The following is a 19,497-nucleotide window of genomic DNA, read 5'->3' as shown; positions in this document are numbered from 1 at the left end:
TGCTGTGATTATATTATGAACAGGTAATTAAAGTTAAAGTTTATGCAAGGGCAATGCTTTTGTTCAGTGGAGTATGTAAGAATTACATTATGTATAAGTATCTGTTGAAAAAATCTATGAATGGAGTCATGAGCACAGCAGCATCCAGGACATCTTCTGTTTATCCGTCATCCGTCAAATCAAATCAAATCAAATCAACTTTATTTATATGGCACTTTTCATACAACAGTAACACAAAGTGCCTCACAGAGGTGAAAAACAGCAAAGATCCAAACAGAAAACAAAAAGAAAAGAGAAAACCCTCCCACCCAACAAAAAGCTATTTAGCTCATAAAATTGAGTTAGTAGCTAGGTAAGAATGATCTAAAACAGAGACACAAAATGCATCAAAACTAAAACCTATAGGCTAACTAAAATAACAAAAGATAAAGGTTAAATGAGATAAGAACGTAAAAAGAGGAATGGTAAGAATATAAAAATAAATAAAAAATAGATAATAGATGGATAAATCGGTTATAAGAGGAATTTAAAATAGATAAACAAAGAGATCAGTTAAAAGCCTGATTAAAAAGATGAGTCGACTTTTGTCCACTATCTCCCCTCATTGCTCCTTCTCTCTCTCTCCTCTCTCACCCTCCCTCACGCTCTTCCCTCATTCCCTCCTTCACATGAGGGTTCTCCCATCTACGGTGGTGACCCTCAGCCCCTCTCCTCCTGGCTACCGGTGAGTCAGCTCCCTGGACCCCTGCGTCTTGGCCTCCTTCCTCCCTGTCCTCTGCTCCCATCTCCTCCGGCACATGCTCTCCGTCCTCCCTCTCTTCCTTGTCATCCTCCTCACTTCTCTCTGAGTCTGACTCATCTGAGTTGTCCTCTTCCAGGTAGCGGTAGCCTTTGACCTGAGGACACAAACAATCTATTATACTGATGACTGAGGAGAAACAGTGAGTCGGTCTTCAGTCAAAATGTATTTGCTCATCTTTTAGTCACCAGTAAAAAGTTTTAACATAAAGCTCTGACTATATTAAGACTTTATTGATTCTCACACAGCTGAAGAAGTTTTTCAATAAAAGGCTGGTAGAGTGCAGGACATATCACTGTTTGCAGGAAATAAAATCTCAACATGAACCAGATCTCTGTCAAGAGATCCATGTAGTCCCTTCTGTCTATACCCAACAGCAGTAGATAAGGCACCAAGCTCACATGTAAAATAAATCAGATAAAGGACGACGGCCATGGCCATGACATTACTTGTTTCTTTCATATAACACACCACCTAAACTTAGTTCTGCTGCTAGTCAACAGTTGAAACCTTGTTTTTAATCAATATGCAAGGTATATTAAACTACAGGGAACCATAGCAACAGAACTTTTAATTTCTGTAGACTAAACCATAGACTCAAAATGACCTCAAACACATTTTAAACTAAAATTACTGGCTCATGGTTGTATGCACCTGCGAATCAGACAAGTTGCAGTTACAGTTTACATCCATGTCTGTCCAGCCTCATATGACAGTTTACAATGCTTCAAATACTGATGTTACTGCAAACAAGCTACATATTCAAAAACTTGAATGTTTCACACATCTTCCCTCGGAAGATCTATACAATCAACACAGTTTCAAGATTAGTGTCACCTATTCAGTATCTGACCAAATGTCTCCCCTTCTGTTCCTGAGATATGACACTGAATGACAGCCAGAAAAGTGTTTATGAAGAACATGACGATGTCAGAGTAAAGTTGACCTTTGACCTTTTGGATATGAAATGTCATCACTTCATTATGTCATCCTATTAGACATTTGTGTGAAATTTTGTCATAAATTGTGTATGAATTCTGGAGTTATGGGCAAACACATGTTTCTTGGGTCACAGTGACCTTGACCTTGACCTTTGACCACCAAATTCTAATTAGATCATCCTCAAATCAAAGTGGACGAATGTCTTAAATTTGAGGAAATTTCCTCAAGGTGTTCTTTAAAAACCACATTCACAAGAATGAAATGGACGCAAGGTCTGAGCGACTTTGACCTTTGCATATAAAATGTCATTATCACTTCGTCATTTTTTGTGAAATCATTTATGTAAGATTTGATCATAATTAGCGTATGAATTCTTGAGTTATGGCTAAAAACATGTTTTGTCAGGTCACAATGACCTTGACCTTTGAACTTTGGCCACCAAAAAAAAAAAAAAAAATGCCACTGGCTATGGCTATCGCCAGCATGGAGTCATAAAAATGGATAATGATTTAATAACTAGCTTCTTTTTAAGCCTTGTTAAGTGACTGTCATATAGATGTGATACTACACCGAGGTGTACTGATGTAAATGATGTAACTGATATAAAAAAATATTTATTTTCGTCAGGACACCTTTTGAAGACTCAAAGACTCCACTTGGAATAATAACTTGTGTCTGATGTTTCTAAAAAAAATAAATAAATAAATAAAAAAGTAAAATAAAAAAAAAAATAAAAAAAAGTAGTTACCTCTTTAGAAATATTCTCAGAATTACATGTACTCTTTCTTCCTTACTAAAAAGTCCAGAGTCAATCAATCTATCTTCTACGTCACTGTGAAGTCCATTCTCAGTGTATGTGCACTGGAGGTGTAAAATCTCCACATCACAAGTTGCACAGTTGACCATGATTGGCTCCAAACTTGTAAAATCCTGCTCATACGTACACATCTCAAATTGAGATTTAAGGCGAGCACACGCAAGCTTTCTCCCCTCAGTAGATGAATGTGAAACATCCAGATGATGTAACAATGAGTAAAACATATCTTTCATAGTGGAGAGTGTCTAAGCTTTGATGGCATAAAGGTTTTTTATATTAATACCCACAGGAAACTGGTTTAAAATTAGATATATAAAACAAAATAAATTGGCAAAGGATGCTTTATTTTTATGAAATAATGCTGAAAAAAGGAACATAGTAGCACATGCCCAATGACTGCATTATTTATTCTAACACTGTTGGCTTCAATGGAAACTGAATTCCGACTTGCAATTTGTTTAGTAAACTACACTAGAATACCTTCGTTTTTAATCTTTGGCTAACAGCATGACTCTGCTAAGGTCAATCAGGCAGTCACATGTGACAGACTGTGACTGGTTACCTTGTGCCGTGGCCGTGGGATGCGAGGCAGTCTGTAAGGCACTTTCATGGACAGCCGACGCTCCATCACCAAGTAACAGTAGCAGGCCAGCAACAAAGTGGCCAAAAGGATGGAGAGTTTGGCCTGAGGAGTTACAAAAATGGGTGAAGAACAGAAAAGGGGGCACTTTTCCTTTAAAATGTGAATCCAAATGATGCCTCTTTTCTCAGAGATGTTACTTGAGACAAAATGTCTAAACACACACATCATACCCTCATAGGCAGGTTGGACCACAGGTAGACTATGAAGATGGCGATGGCTTGCCACCAGTGATAGATGGTATAGACAAAGTCCAGACGTTCTTTTTCCTCAGCATACAGCATACCGAGCAGAGCTGACACACACACACACACACACACACACACACACACACACACACATGCACACACAGAGGAGTTCATGCTGACATGTCATGTGTGAACAAAGTTAGTGCAGAGTGCGTACAAACATCTCAACCATAGCTGTTACTCACTGCTGACTCCTGTCTTGTTCAGGGCTGTGCCAAGTCCCCACAGCACAGAGATTACCAGCAGAGGGCCCTCATACACATCTGGCTTGTTAGCAGGTAGAGACAATGCCAGGAGAGCCACCAGCAGCACCCCATGCACAGTAGCACCCCCCGCCAGACACACCCAGCGCTGGAGGCGTAGGAGGCAAAGGGAGAGGGAGGAAAAGATGGAGCAGGAGAGGCCATAGACGACTATGAGAAGCCACAGTTTTTTCAGGCCCAAAACACAGACTCCGTAGGACTGTGGACAGGCAGAAAATAATTAGATGAAACATATATATTTTATATATTTCCTATCTCTATGACTATAATCTGTCTGCTCCTTAATGTGCTTAGGATCTGTTTGTTTATTTTGCATTTCAGATTGCCCAAGGACACTAACAGAAAATAGCTGCAAGCAGTAATTCTGGGGTTCAAGCTAGCATGGGCCGTCTCTGACAGTTTACAACACCTATGTTAAAGATAACTTACAGGTTTTATAATGATCGGACAAAGGCTCATTCATTTAGGACCAAATGTGTGCCGGGTTCTGCGCTTTTGCAGCATTGCCGTAACCCCCTATTGGTCATTTGCAAGCACATTTTGGGTACATGTTTCAATATCTTCATTAAAATTATCCACCAAGTTTGATGATGATGAACACATTGTCAATGATTTATGGCCAGGCAAGTGAACATGTTTGGAACTGGTGGTGCCCCTATTGAGAGATTTCAAAATACTTTAACAAACGTGATTCAAAATTATTATTTAACATATCATGCAAGTTTTGTAATGATCAGCAAATTTCTGATATACAGTCACATTTGTGTTGTGCCACATCCACTTTTTGCATTTTTGTTGCCTCCTATTGGTCAATTTGAATAAAACTTTCAAGGTGTGTTGCTGTTACCTCTTTAGACATATTCTGCAAGTTTTGTGATGATTGGCTCAATGGTTATGGAGTTAGGTCTAGTCATGTGTTAAGCCACACTCCCTCTAAAGTTCATTGGTCAATAGCTTCAAAATGCAATGAAATATCAGCAAGCTTTTGATTAATTTTGATAAAGATGGTCCAGCGATGATTCACAGAAAATTTGGTACAAATCAGACCTATGGTTTAGAAGGACATGTCAGTGTGTTTTTCAAAAAAATTCAAAATGGCCGTAATGGTTTGTGAGGCTTTTTGCAAGAGCACACTGAGCTGGACAAGTGTGCCAAATTTCAACTCAGTGCAACTTACAGTGTGAGGGGCAGGGCCTTTCTAAAATTGGAATTATCCATCCCCATCTGGCCAATTGGCATCATACATCTTGAGTAGCATTTGCACACAGCTTCTGATCCCTGGTGAAAATTTCATGCGTCTACAATGCACCATCTCACAAAAATGTGTGAAAATATTTCTAAATATTAATAATAATAATAAATCAGCACAAAACACTAGGGTTTCAGCTCTTCAAGCTTGAACCGCTAATTAAATAATGCAAGCTATTCTATTGTTCAAAAAGCCTTATTGACAGCACTGTACCAGGGAGAATCCTGTGACAGCAAACAGCACTTCAAAGCCGCTGTAGATGAAGAAGGGGCAGAGCAATCGTAGACGGTAGTCTCTCAGGTGTTTAAAAGGCAGCTGGAAGATGTTTCCCCAGCCGATACTGCGAAGGTCAATCTCTTCTGTCGGGCGGTAGGCAGCACCACACAGCACAAGGAACTGTGGATAGAAGCACACAGCAGTCTATTAAATTGGATCATTTTGAATGATTGTTTTGGTTTGTACGTGCTATGCTTTGAAAAATAAGGCAATTCTTTCCAGCCTATTGTAGGACAAAATAACTTCTTGCAAACACAGCACTGAATAAACCTTGTATCCCACTTAAGCCCTGCAACTTCCACTAGAAAGCCAGCTGGTATAAATACATGGGCCTATACAACAACACAATTTTTTTCTGTACACTTACAATAATCCAATCCTCAAGCCAGCCTTCCAAACTGCTCTAACTTGTATTAGGGATGTCCGATCACGTTATTTTTACAAAATCGGTATCAGTAATAAAAGATCGGAGGAATCAAAACAACAACAACAACATCTGAGGTTTTTTTTCTGTGCAATAGGGATCAAACTATTACCTGTTTCACACTAAACCACCGTTAAATTTCCAACAATTAGTATTACTGTTTCAAATTTAACTATCAATAAAACCATGTAGTATGATTTCCTCGCTTTAAAAAACTCATGGTAAATACTGTCCAGCAACAACCAAAGTTAACAACAGTCTTCCAGACGCAGGGGCAGCATGCAGTGTGGGTTTGTTTTGCTGTTCCCTTGTTTACAGAGTGGGTGTGCAGCAGGCAACCCCAGTGATGCTACTGGTCCTTGTTCTCATCTCTCTCAGTGACATACATACTGATAAAGCATTTCAGACTATCTTTAACATTGATGTACATTATATATGGTTGTCCTATGTTTAAGTGTGTGTATCAGTACTTTATAGACATTTTCAGCACATTTTAATTCCACCGTGATAATACTGATAACTGAGATAATGTGGATCATTATGATCAGAATATGAAATTTCATAATGTTTCATCTCTGGTGCATTACCACTTTGATAGCTCTGAGGTAGAGCGGTTCGTCCACTGAATGGAAGATTGGTGGTTTGAGCCTCAGCTCCTCCAGTCTGCACGTCATTGTATCCTTGGTTAAGATACTGAACCCCCAGTAGCAGGAGACACCACGTATGGTAGCTTCGGCCACCAGTGTATGAATGTGTGTGTGAATGGATGACTGTGGTATGTGGCGTAAGAGCACTAAAAATGGTCAGAAGACTAGAAAGGCACTATAAAAAGCAAGTCCATTCACCATTACATTCTAAAATTCACTTGTTATAATTTCAGATGAATAGTAGAAGTAGTAAAAGTGTTAACTAATACATATTACCAACTTCCCCAGTTTATTAATTACATTCAGACAATATTTTTTATGTTACGTTTAAGTTTTCAGAAATTGTATGTTTAAATATGCAAGTGAGGCGTTATCTTGTTAATAATGTGCTGATTTGAATACGTTTCTAGAACAAATATCTGAACATTGGATAAAGCCAGGTTCAAAATCAAAAGAGTCAAAGGTTTTCACAGAGGGAATTTAAGGTTATTTTTGTAATCACTCCATTAATCAGAAAATACTGTAAACAGCCATAAAAATCCATTTTCACCATGTTATTAGGAATAAAATGTTGTATAAATCAAGCTATTAATGAAATATGAACAAACCTGTCTGTAAAAACCTTCAGAATATAGATAGGATTAAACTGTAAAGTCTGGTGGATGTATGTGGCTCAGAGTATGAGAAGTAAGTCATTTTGAGAAAATGGCCTTGAAAGATATGTATTGTAAAATTCCATACATTTTAGACAAAAAAAAGAAGACACTAGGATAAAACTTCCCCAGCTGATAATAAGGTTTCAAGGTTTCATAAGGTGTTTTTTTTTTGTTTGTTTTTGTTTGTTTTTTTTATATTGCAAGTTTTCTGAAATTTTATGTTTAAACTTGCAACTGAGGCATTATCTAATTAGGTATCAACTTTTTGCATACATTTACAGGATAGAAATCTGAATTAAAATACATCTTACATGTCTCATCATTTTAGACTTTTTTCCACTACTCAAAAAGAAGACATGTTATGGGTGCAAAATGGCCCGAATTCTCAAAACTGACCAGTGCATGAGAAAATTGTTTTCACACAATTTTTCCTTGTGTCTCACCTTAAAAAGAAAAATAGATGAATGAAAGTAAAAACGAGGAACACATTACAGTTTTAACTTGGTTTTAGTTTTCTCACATAGTTAAGTATGTATACACTTTTCTTAATAGCTACATTTTTGGTTTGGTTTGATATAATTTTAGGACATACATAGTGACAGAGCATTGCTCAGCAACTTTCATTTTCATTTGTGTGTGTGTGTGTGTGTGTGTGTCATGGAGTTTGGATCTTACGATGATCATGGCGAGGAAGGCGAACCCCATGAGAACACTCTCCACCTGGATGAGCAGCATGGAGCGAGGAAGATTGGTGAGCACGGTGGTGTTGAAGCCAGGGATCACTCCACTGATGTTTGCTCCTGTCAGAGAAAGAGGATGCTTCAGCCATCCCAAGTTAAGCATGACAGGAAAACAGTTTCAGCTTTAGCAGAAGTGTTGCACTTCTCTAGTTTCACATCAGCCTTATGAGGACCAACTTGTGCTTCCTTTCGAACCCTGATGCCTTTTAGAGCAAAGAAGAAAACATACATACAAGTCTTCTTTGACTTCATATAAACCTATAAAACTGTTTTTGGTGAAACCATGTGTCTAGGAGAAACCATGAGAAGAAATAAGCAATGCAAGACAGTGAAAACTGAGGAGCCTTTTTTTGGAAACAAAAACTTCACAATACAAGATGTGAATCACAATTGATGCATTTTGAAACACTTTTTAGCTGCTAAGTGCTCCTCTATGTTCACCAGTTAGTTGCTAACGCTGTCTGAGTTTGTGGAACATTCAGAGTAATGAGCAAAAAAATGCTAAAAGACTCCATAGACCTCAGGGGAGCTGCAAATTCAGTTTCAATTTTCTTGCTGACAGCGAGGTACAAAGATTGATACCACTGTCTTGTCTGCACAGTAAATAAAGCTGCCAGTTAGCTTAGCTTAGCATAAAGACTGGAAACAGGGCTTCAGCAAGCCTTAGAGATTTTGCAAGTCTTTGTGCAAAGCTAAGCAGACCAGCTGTTTGCTTTGGCTTCAAATCTGCCCCTCAGATATGAGTGTTATCAATCTCTCATTTAACTTTTTGCAAGAACGTATTAAAGCATACTTTCAGATACACTACACGATGAAGCTGTGTTCTGTAGATGTACCGAAAGCAAATACCACCAATTCTGGTTGTGTGGCAATTAAAGTTCTATTCTATTCTAGTCTTTATTTCATTGAATAAAAAGGACTGATTCCTTGTACATTATTGTCCTGCGCTTGTTTGTCAGTAATCATTCATCAGTGGAGGTGAAGTGACACATGTCTTTACCACAGCCCTTGACATTATGGAGAATGTGCTTTTCTTCTTGCAGGTGGCTGTTGAGGACAAAACGCATGGGGAACTCCGCAAAGACAAAACTCAGCTGATGAGGAAAAGAGAGAAGACAAAGGGGAACATGCTCATTAGTTTGTGCAGCTGTACAAACTTCTTTTCTGATGTTAAACTCGGCCCACAACATGAAATGCATTGAAGCATTAGTGAACAAAAGATGGCTGAAGTCTCACATGGAATATGATGAAGAAGACTGACTGGAAGACAATGATGTAGCTGTGGCATGCTCCCTTAGGAAGCTTCTTCTGCTCCTGCACATGCTCTTCCTTGTAGTTTACATACTCATAGTACTGCTGAGCCATCCTTCAGGTGTTTGTGTGAGGGGAGAAATTCACAACACATTAATTGAAACAAACATAATTATTATGTACAATCAGGTATGTGTTAATTTGAGGCCTGTGTGGGTATATATGGATTCACCTGTTCACTCACTATATGTCCACGCAACTTTACACCTTGACATCTGAACTTTACTCTATGGATATCAAGGGTGCCTAAGAGAGCTTTAGAGTGTGCCTCACATTTCCATTTTCTGATTCTTTCTGCATTTAACTTCATAAAAGGTTTAAACATGATACATGGAAAAAAACAGACCTTGGCTTTCGGGAACTGTGTTTCTAGGTGGCATTGTAACACAAAAACACAGCAATGCTTTACAGAACAACAACAAAAAACTAGAAGTACCACCTTGTATCTGACCAAATGTCTCCCCTGCTGTTCTGACCATGAGTAATGGCCAGAAAACATTATGTTTTCAGTGAAGTTGACCTTTGACCCTCTGGATATGTCATCACTTCATCATTTTATCCTATCAGACATTCATGTGAAATTTTGTCATAATTTGTGTTACAGTGTGAGGTCATGGTGACCTTTCACCACCAAATTATAATCACTTCATTCTTCAGTACAAGGGGTCGGTTGTGCCTAATTAAAAAAAAAGATATATCCCTTCAGATGTTCCTGAGATATCAGATTCACATGAATGGGAGAGATGTCCAGAAAACCTAACATAATGCCACTGGCTGCAGCTGTTTGGGTTGTTTTTTTTGTTTGTTTGTTTTTTTGCACAATTTAAAATACACAAAATGCTAAATATAACACATAATATACAGTCCAGGGAGAGGACAAAAACTCAGTGAGCTTATTCATTGCCTCACCTAAAAATGTTGAAATTTTAACACTGTAACAACAAAAGTTGACAGTCATGTACATTTGCTTATCTACGATATTGAAGAAAAATGCAACTGGACGTTGAATCTCCCCCTTTTATTTTTTTTAAAGAGAGACTTTTTACACTTACTTCCATTAAAATGGTTTCAAGTTTCAATTGTATTAATAAAATGTTTGTTCAACCAACAATAACGCTTCAGTTTTCATTCCTTTAAGGCTCATCCTCAAAAATAATATAAATTCTGTATTACCATGACACCACAACATTTTCGGTTATCTTAATAAAATTGCATACTGTTGCAACCCTGAAACACATTAAAAGTATGCAACTGTGTGTGTGTGTGATCAATGTTTATTCTTGTGCACAGGTATCTCTTGAAAATGGGATCATGATCTCAATGAGACTCCCTGTTTAAATAAAATATTAAATAAAAACTAGAATTACCACCCCACCGTATATCTTCACACACCGGTCAAGTCAGACTTACAATTTACATCCATGTCTGTGAAAACATGAATGCTTCACACACATCTTCCCCCTGGCAGCCTGGCAGCACAGAAGATCTATACAATCGGCACAGTTTCAAGATTAGTGTCACCAATTCAGTAACTGACCAAATGTCTCCCCTTCTGTTCCTGAGATATGACATAGAATAATGGTCAGAAGTGTTTTATGCAGAACATTATTACAAGTTGACCTTTGACTTTTTGGATATAAAATGTCAGCACTTCATCATTTTATCTTATTAGACATTTGTGTGAAAAATTAGCATAATAATAATTATTGAGTTATGGCCAGAAACATGTTTTGTGAGGTCACACTGACCATTGACCTCCAACCACCAAATTCTAATCAGTTCATCATTAAGTCCAAGAGAATATTTGTGCCAGATTTAAAGAGGGCATTCTTGAGATATCCCATTCCAGGAATGGGACAGACAGATGGACTTATGGACAGACTAACAGCCAGACAATCCAAAAAAATGCCTTTGGCTATGGCTATCACTGGTGCACAGGCATAGAAAATATTCTGTTAGTTAGGCGAGCCCCATCAGTCCATGCGACCCTAGAGTTTGCTTATTTTAGGTTGGTCCTACTTTACTAGTGTGTTTCAGAGGGTCAGTCTTATTTCAGATATTACATCATATTAAAACTGTTCACACTGTTCAGTGTGTGGGAGCAACAGGGTGTTAATGGGGGCCAAACAGTTCATCTGGACATGTCACAATTATATTCAGTTGTTTGTCTCACTGATGATGATCTAAGACCCGAAACACCCAATGACCCCGGTAACATCACTGAAGATGTGTCCAGGTTGCACCACAAGGTATATCTAAGTACTAGTTGTTTGTCTCACTCAGTACATATCATGGTCACAATTTTATAATAATCAATTCAAGAGATATATTTGATTTTGTTGTGAGTTTATTTTAAAAAAGAAAATTAGCCAATATGTGGTTCAGTTTTTTTTTTCTGTTTAAAAATTTCTTAAAAATCCACTAATTGCTAATCATCAGTTTTTGAATATCTTCACTGGTTAAATGGGGAGAAAAGTACCTAAGTGATATATTTAGAAACATCTACTAATTAAAACCTGTAATCTCTATTTTTAGGGACCAAGCCCGTAGGCAGCCAACTCCTCTCAGAGGAGTCTTCGCCGAAGGCAAGGACCCTATTGTTTTTGGTGCGTTTATTATTCTTTATTCTTTCTCCCGCCCCCTCTCTGAGGCCAATTTTGACCCCCTAAACATGCTCAAAAACTCACCAAAATTGGCACGCATGTCAGACCTGGCATTTTATAAAATGATAAATGCGCTCTCTAGCACCACCTAGGCACACTAAAATGCCGACTATGGCCCATAGGAATGCTGTAGAAAGATGAAGCCACATACAGGGCACACACCTTATCATCTACATCATCACGCTAATTTGAATACATTTTCTGGAACTCCGAGGTGCAGTGGAAACGGAAACCATACAGATTACCGGGAATTCTTTTACCCAGGTAAATAAATTCCTGGTAATAAAAGTTCCTAGAAATGTTGGTGGAAAAGGGGCTAATGACACGGAATGTTGGGAACTGGAGTGGAGGGGGCTCTAAAATCGTCTTAAAGATTTATCTTAAACTCGCTGCTATTGCCACAATTGTCACTCTACATACACAATTATACTAAAAAATGTAGGAAAATTTGTCCTGGTCACAACAATGTCTCCCTGGAATCTCTCACACTTAGAGGCCGTTTACACGTTGCCGGCTATTTTCATAAACGGACATTTCACCATCTCCGTTTTCAAAAAGATCTTCGTTTACACTTACCCGTGTATATATACACAAGAGCACGCCAAACCTGTAGGTGGCAGTGTAACGAGAAGCTCAAGCCTTCCATGTATCCATTGTCACCATAGCAACATAGGTCGCACTATTGACACAGGCGCAAGTTCCGGCTCATACTGTGACGTCGGCTGCCTATAACTCCGTTTATCTCAGTTTACATGCAAACGCGCAACCGGAGTTTTCCAAAATCTCCACTCTGGTCGGAGTTTTTAAAAAGACTCGTTTTCAGAGGAGAAATCTCCGTTTGCGTGTAAACGTAGGGCACAAACGAAGGAAGATGTCTGCGTTTATCAAAATCACTGTGTACGTGTAAACGGCCTCTTACACATTTGGCTCAGTGGGCTCCAAAGCGAAGGGAGCGGCCTTTTTTTTTTTCTCATTCACCCCTATATAAACTGTAAACTGAGAGGAGAAAATTCTCAAAACAGCTGAGGGACACATCTCTAATTCGCGACCAAGATCACATTTTTGACACCACAAACATAACAAACATACGTGTATCTCTCTGGTGGTATGCTCAGATTGACGACTGGACTCACGGTTTGGGAATGAGAGGGAGGAGTTCGAGAAATTCTCAACCCATGTTAAACTGCCTGCTGTCTGCTCTACTCTCCTCTCTCTGCCTTTCTGCTGTGCCTGTCGCTCATTAATCACCATGACAACAGCTACACTTGCACAAAAACACAGGCCTGTTGCAGTGTGCACGTCTCACAAGCCCCTTTTATACTGCCAGATTTTCCACGAACGTTGGGCCACTTTGCCAGCAACCTTCAAGCGTTTAGACACACAGAGCCGGACTGGTGAGTTGATCCAAGGTGCCCAGTTTTCCGCCTCGTATGGAAGACATAGGCTATTGGCGGAACCCTTTCAGTTTAAACAGGCCTTCCGGGCGGCACAGTGGTGTGGTGGTTAGCACTGTCACCTCACAGCAAGAGGGTTGTTCGATCCCGGGCATGGGAGCCCTTCTGTGCGGAGTTTGCATGTTCTCCCCGTGTCAGTGTGGGTTCTCTCCGGGCACTCCGGCTTCCTCCCACAGTCCAAAGACATGCAGACTGGGGACTAGGTTAACTGATAACTCTAAATTGTCCGTAGGTGTGAATGTGAGTGTGAATGGTTGTTTGTCTCTATGTGTCAGCCCTGCGATAGTCTGGCGACCTGTCCAGGGTGCACACTGCCTCTCGCCCTGGGATAGGCTCCAGCCCCCCCGCGACCCTCAAGAGGATGAAGCGGTTAGAAGATGAAGAAGGGCAGCCTTCCACAATGGGAGGGGCTGTTAAAGACTTGTGGGAGGAGCTATTGATGATGCCGCATGTGCGAGCCACTGGCAGTGGATAAACAGGAAACAGCTGATAGCAGGAATTAGCAAGCAGCTAGTAGCAAGAGGGAAACACAAACCTGACAGACACTGTAAAGATGAGCAACTGAGGAGACAAGGAATTGCGCGCCCTCCTTGTCCTCGCAAACGAAGAGGCCATTAACCGTCAGATGACGGGGACGGTGAAGAACGGGCCAACTTATGAGAGAATCGCCAAAGGACTGACTAGCCGCAGCTTCCCTCCCACATCTCTGTTTACGTCACACCCTGAGCTACACATTGTGTTACTTGCTCATGTCCCCCATTGCCCCGAAAAAGGCGCATTCTGTATAAACAAAAGTAGGCAGGCGGCATTTTGCCGCACTTCCTGATTTTGTCTTTATACTGCCCATGCTAAAAAAAGACCGATTGGGCTTTCCTGCAAATTTGGACAATTTCTATCTAAAAAAGGGCTACAATCTCACAACCAGATCTTACAGGAGCAGAATCTCCATTGTAAACAGCATCTACACATTATATATCAGTGTTTTCCATCTATCACATACTACTACAGCCTTTATTACTGATAATACTGTTGCTTTTGTGATTATGACTGTTAAATACATATTGTAAGGTACTGTGTGTGTGAGGTCCTGCCCAACGCTGCTTGCAGCTTTAATTTATGGTTGATATTGTGGATTATGTTTAGATTTAGGGTAAAGGTGGTTATAGAGTTATCTTTACATGCTGCAGTACAGGTGATTAGGTTTAGTGTTAAGTGAGAAACAAGTCAGTGAAGTTCAAATTTAGGTATAGTTTTGGTGTGGTGACAGTATGAGCAACTATTTGAGACTGGTTGGTCACTGAGAGCTCAGCTGGTCAACATTCAGTACGCTGTGTGTTCTGTGACGTAATAAGGGTCAAGCTTCCGCCTCTTATGAAACATCTCTTCATCCACCAACCCTTTCATCTCCTGCTTCTCACCTTGTGATGTAATTTCCCAACGAGGCCCAGAGCGGCACAATGGCCACACCGATGGCTACAGCTGATGGAACCAAGGTGTAGTACCTCTCCCAGTAATTGGTTGACACAAAGAGTGCATAGATTCCTGAAGCCAGGAACATCATCCACTTAGTACCTAGAAACCTTCCAGAGAGATAAATCATCATCATCACTATGATAGCGTATATAAGCAGAGCAAGGACAAAAAAGAAAAAAAATAGAAAAGGATGGTTTCAGGGACAGTTCTTTATTTATCAGAGGACAGGGGTGGCTGGGGTGTGACTTCTATTTTTATGTGTATATTTTTGACCCTCCCTGAAGCTATGGATATTTTTTCTTGAGCCTCCCTGAATGACGGGTGGAAAATGTATAACCCTCCCTCTATCATAAATTAATGATTACATTTTTAAAACGTACTCTCTGAAGTTTTAAAGTTAAAGGCTGAAGATGAAATCCTGGAGTTTATAAAAGCCCAGGTTTTTTCATTTTTGTCATACATGCTGGTTAGTTCATGCAAAGGTTTTTTTAGGATAAATTTCAAATGAGACATGGCATAAAGTGGTTTTGAGAAATTATCACTATTTTAAGCTCAGATTTGATTATGATTTTTTTTCTGACACAAGCACTCATCACACATGGTGTGTTTAAGGAACGTCACAAATTTAACATCCAAAAATAATTTCCGTTTTTACAGTTTCTGGCTATGATCAATTGTGTAATTTCGGCATTTTTTTTTTTACAGAAAACATGCCTTCCAAATCCACCAGGGAGTTTGGAAGGCATGTTTTCTTTAAAAATCTGTGGTCAAATAAATACAAAATGCAGCCATTTAAAGCTGTATGACTCTCTCCTTAGCTAAAAAACACAAGTCCCTCACTAATGCTTAAAAAATGATTTGACATGCCTCCCCCTTTTTGCACTACCCCCTCCCCCCATATAAATAACAAACAGTCCCTTATCATTTGTATTTAAGTGTACAAGTGTGTCTACCTGATAAGTACGGGGGTGTACAGCAGGCCTATGATGGGTGTGACATTGATGCCCATCAGCATCTTGCGGTCTATGTCCTCCAGGCCAAGGTTGCTGTACTTCACCTCACGGTAGGTCATATCATAATGGAGGATCAGCTGCATCTGCAGTAGGCCTACATCACGCACACACAAAAATATGTTTAGAAGCACATAACTCTTTGCAACCCGGCCCATCTGTGTTTCCTTGTCCATTTCAATGTCTTTTCTCCACTCAAACTCACCCAGGTACACACTGTACACAATCATGGCTCCAAGACTGGCTGCAAGAACATTCTTGATGACTCCCAGCCTCTTCCTCCTGTAGTATTTCCTCTCCTCCTCCTCCTCGTTGTACTCTGCCTGTGGGCTCAGAAACTCCTCCATCTCAGGAAAGAAGAGAAAAAAAGGTTATGCAACTGACAGCAACGGTGGTGGAAATTTATCATATTCATGACAAAGTGTGTATCTTAAGTGGAAACCTGAGAATAACAGAGACTGAAGTTTTTTTTTTACAAGACAGCAGGAAGCTCACCTGGCCCTGTGTGTTGTCTTCTTGCCCCACATCCAGCAGTTCATTTATGCCGCCATTGGGAGGTGCGACAAATCGATCAACATCCCCTACCACATCTTCTTGATGAGCTGCCTCCATCTAGTGACGAAAAGGAACGGTACACTGGTTTATTGGATGGTACACTTTAATCATCAAAAACAATCACTGAAGAGTTTTTGTAACGTTATTCCCATGAGGCCCCTGTAGGGACTCAGGTTACCAAATCTCTTATTGTACATACTACTGGGACTACATACAGATTTATTTTTTTAAGTTTTCTCAGGCCACCATGTATTGGAGATCTAAATCTAAGGCTACATAAATTTGAATCATCAATATAGTTACTCTTTGAAGTTATCAGCTTTTAGTTTTATTGATGCAAAACTCCATATTACATATGAGCCATTTATAGATGAAACTTTTTGATCTTTTTTTATATAATAAATTTCACAGGTATGAAATAGAATAGTACCACGGGGTTAGAAATAATGTATCCTCCACTGCTCTCCTGAAAAAGTGAGACTACCATCCCCTCCACAAGTATTAGGAATATAATACCCTCGTATTTCTGACGCCCTTTGTACGGTCCTTAATCTTGTCAAAAATGTATAAAAATTGTATTATTTTTAACAGCCTAAAGCTCTTAGCTTCCTATGTGAATAAGGACTATTTATCTGTATTTGTGATTCACACTGTAGACTGGTGTTGTTGTTGTTTTTTTCTTCACAATGTACATCGTTAAAAAGAGGATATGACTCACAGCATGTTCTGCAAAATGAAGGAATACAATAAGGTTCAGTTGTTGTGGTCTGCACATATAAAATACTTGTAGAGTATATGAAACCATAAACTACTAATGGGTGGGGGTGGGTGGCAGAAATGGTTAGGCATGTAAAACAATTTTTCAGCACTAGGGAGGGTGTGTGTTTTTTATTTTGGCTTAGAGGAGGGGCATACAAATTTAAATGGTTGTATTTTGTATTTATTTTTATCACCTTTTTTTTGTGTTAAACGTGCTTTTGGATGGCATATTTCTTCAAAAACTGCCTAAATTACACCATACACTCAGCAGAGCTGAGTGTATGGGTTGGGTCCATTAAAAATTTGCCGAATCTTCTCTGCCATTGCCAAACAGCTTTTTTTTTGTTTTTGCTGTTGCTATTGACTCTTGTTTTGAGTTTCTGGTCAGCACCTGTGAGCATGGGCCCTGCCACAGTGGTCAGTTGGTGTCTGTTCCAAAAATCGGCATGCCACATTTGACTGATCTGGATAGGGCCCATGAGATAGGGCAACTTCAAGCTGGTGTTCCATAAAACCAAGTTGCGACATTATTTGGAGTGAGCCCTAGTACCATCTGCAAATTGAAGGCCAAGTTCCATATAACGGGGGATGTCAGAGACAGGCCGCGAAGTGGGCATCCCAAGAATACAGCACCCCAAGAAGACTGTTTCCTCATCCTGCCAGCACTTAGGAACTGTAGGCAGTCTTCTACAAATCTGCAGTCAAGGTTTGCAGGACAATATGGTCGACGGCTCTCTGCCCAGACAATCCGGAAGAGACTGCACGCAGCCAATCTCCGGTCTCATAGGACTGCCATGAGGCCTGCCATGACTGCCCTTCACCGTGAACAACGTAATGTTCAGCGATGAGTCCAGACTCTGCCTACGGTAGTTGGATCGTAGGGTCAAAGTGTGGAGAAGATGCTGAGAACGCTTTGCTGATTGCTTCACCTGTAGAGTAACATCTTTTGGTGGAGGCATTGTGATGGTGTGGGGCGGCATCTCCCTCACTGGAAAAACGAGGCTTGTCATCATTGGAGGCAATCTCAATGCAGAGAGATATCGAGCTGAAATTCTGCAACCAGTGGCAATCCCATATCTCCACAGTCTGGGACCGAACTCTATCCTCCAAGATCACAACGCTCGCCCCCACAGAGCGGGGTTTATCAGAGACCATGTCCAGAATTTGGGGATGGAGAGGATGGAGAGGATGGAATGGCTCGCCAGTAGTCCTGACCTCAACACCACTGGATACTTGTGGGATCAGCTTGGGTGTGCTGTTTGTGCCAGAGTGACCAACACAACCACGTTGGCTGTCTGGCGACAAATGCTGGTTAAGAATGGGATGCCATCCCTCAGCAGTGTGTGACCAGGCTGGTGACCAGCATGAGGAGGAGGTGTCAGGGCCCATGCTCACAGGTGCTGACAATCAGGTGCACCTGGAGGTACCAGAAGCTCAAAACAAGAGTCAGTAGCAACAGCAAAAAAAAATCTGTTTGGCATTGGCAGAGAAGATTTGGCACATTTTTCATGGGCGCAACCCACATACTCAGCTCTGCTGCTCATCCCACAAATGCATGTTCCTTACAAATGCGGCACCTTTTTAAAGGGAAATGAACAGGCCTTCCAAATGTATAAGATTTACTGCCAAGAAGCATTGTTACAACAAAGAAATAATCTACCAAACACAAATTTCCTTACTTTTTGTGCTTAGATTATGTCTCATTTAAAATTTGGCTACCCGGCGTGCTTTAACTTTTCATTTTTTAACTTTCAAACATCAGTAACTTTTAGAAATTTTATCAATAATTTATGATGGAGGGGGGGTCATGTTTGTTCTGCCTGTCACTCAGAAAGGCTCAAGAAAAATATATAACACTTGTCACGCTAACTACAGGACAGCCCCTAGTGTCACTTCCAAGCTTATTTACATATAAATTATGAACGTTTATCTCATACACGTTGTATGCTGATGCTGTCTCTCACCCAGTACAGCCTTCGAAACGTCATTTAACATTCCTACACAACCAAACTTTAGTATCCCCGAAATTAAAGTGCGTCCGAGCTACTGAAATTGTACTTTTTGATATACACTTTTTTGTTACATTTTTGGATAATTTCTAATATAGCACACAGTAGTAATTATCTGGAACTGTTTGAACGGTACACTACTTGTTGCACCAACGTCAGCTTGATATCCCAGGGTTATTTAAGAACTTTTTTAATACACCAATGTTTCAAACACAGCCAACTTACCGACTACAAAAGCACTTCTCTTCATCACTTACAGGTACCTAGGAGGCCACTTACCATGTTTCTCGCGCGGGGCTCCTCACGGACATGAAAAGTTTGTCTACCTGGGTGACAGAACCACACAGTGCAACTGTGTCCCTGTGAACCTTCTAGTTTCTGCAGCTGTTAGTTCCTCTTTCCACTGTAAAAATGCGTATATAAATAAGTCTATCGAGGGAAACGAAAGTCAGTAGTCTCCACTTCCTCACTCCAATCTCCGTGTTTCTCTTAAAGGTACAGACCCACATTTAGAAAACACAGCCTCGTCTGTGCCAACAGTGCGACAGAGAATGCCAATTCA

At 40.1% G+C, this 19,497-nt stretch overlaps 1 protein-coding gene across 2 annotated transcripts; it reads right to left on the bottom strand.

Moving 5' to 3' along the window:
- Window positions 1-143: 143 nt before the first annotated feature.
- Window positions 144-19,416, bottom strand: unc93b1 (unc-93 homolog B1, TLR signaling regulator). Of its 2 annotated transcripts, none has more exons than XM_049572849.1 (13): window positions 19,215-19,416; window positions 16,108-16,224; window positions 15,818-15,959; window positions 15,556-15,709; window positions 14,548-14,709; window positions 8,938-9,067; window positions 8,702-8,795; window positions 7,637-7,761; window positions 5,172-5,354; window positions 3,632-3,908; window positions 3,372-3,493; window positions 3,121-3,243; window positions 144-896 (listed from the first exon to the last, which is right to left on the bottom strand). In XM_049572849.1, the coding sequence occupies exons 1-13, from the start codon at window positions 19,215-19,217 to the stop codon at window positions 630-632; spliced, it is 1,899 nt and encodes a 632-aa protein (XP_049428806.1). In that variant the 5' UTR covers window positions 19,218-19,416; the 3' UTR covers window positions 144-629. The 2 variants fall into 2 exon arrangements, with proteins under 2 accessions (XP_049428806.1, XP_049428808.1); XM_049572851.1 differs by having other exon boundaries at window positions 3,632-3,797.
- Window positions 19,417-19,497: the final 81 nt, after the last annotated feature.

Source organism: Epinephelus fuscoguttatus, linkage group LG3 (assembly GCF_011397635.1).
Source record: "Epinephelus fuscoguttatus linkage group LG3, E.fuscoguttatus.final_Chr_v1".
NCBI classification, from domain to species: domain Eukaryota; kingdom Metazoa; phylum Chordata; class Actinopteri; order Perciformes; family Serranidae; genus Epinephelus; species Epinephelus fuscoguttatus.
Note: the sequence above shows the minus strand (reverse complement) of the source record. Positions and strands in the feature narration are given on the sequence as shown.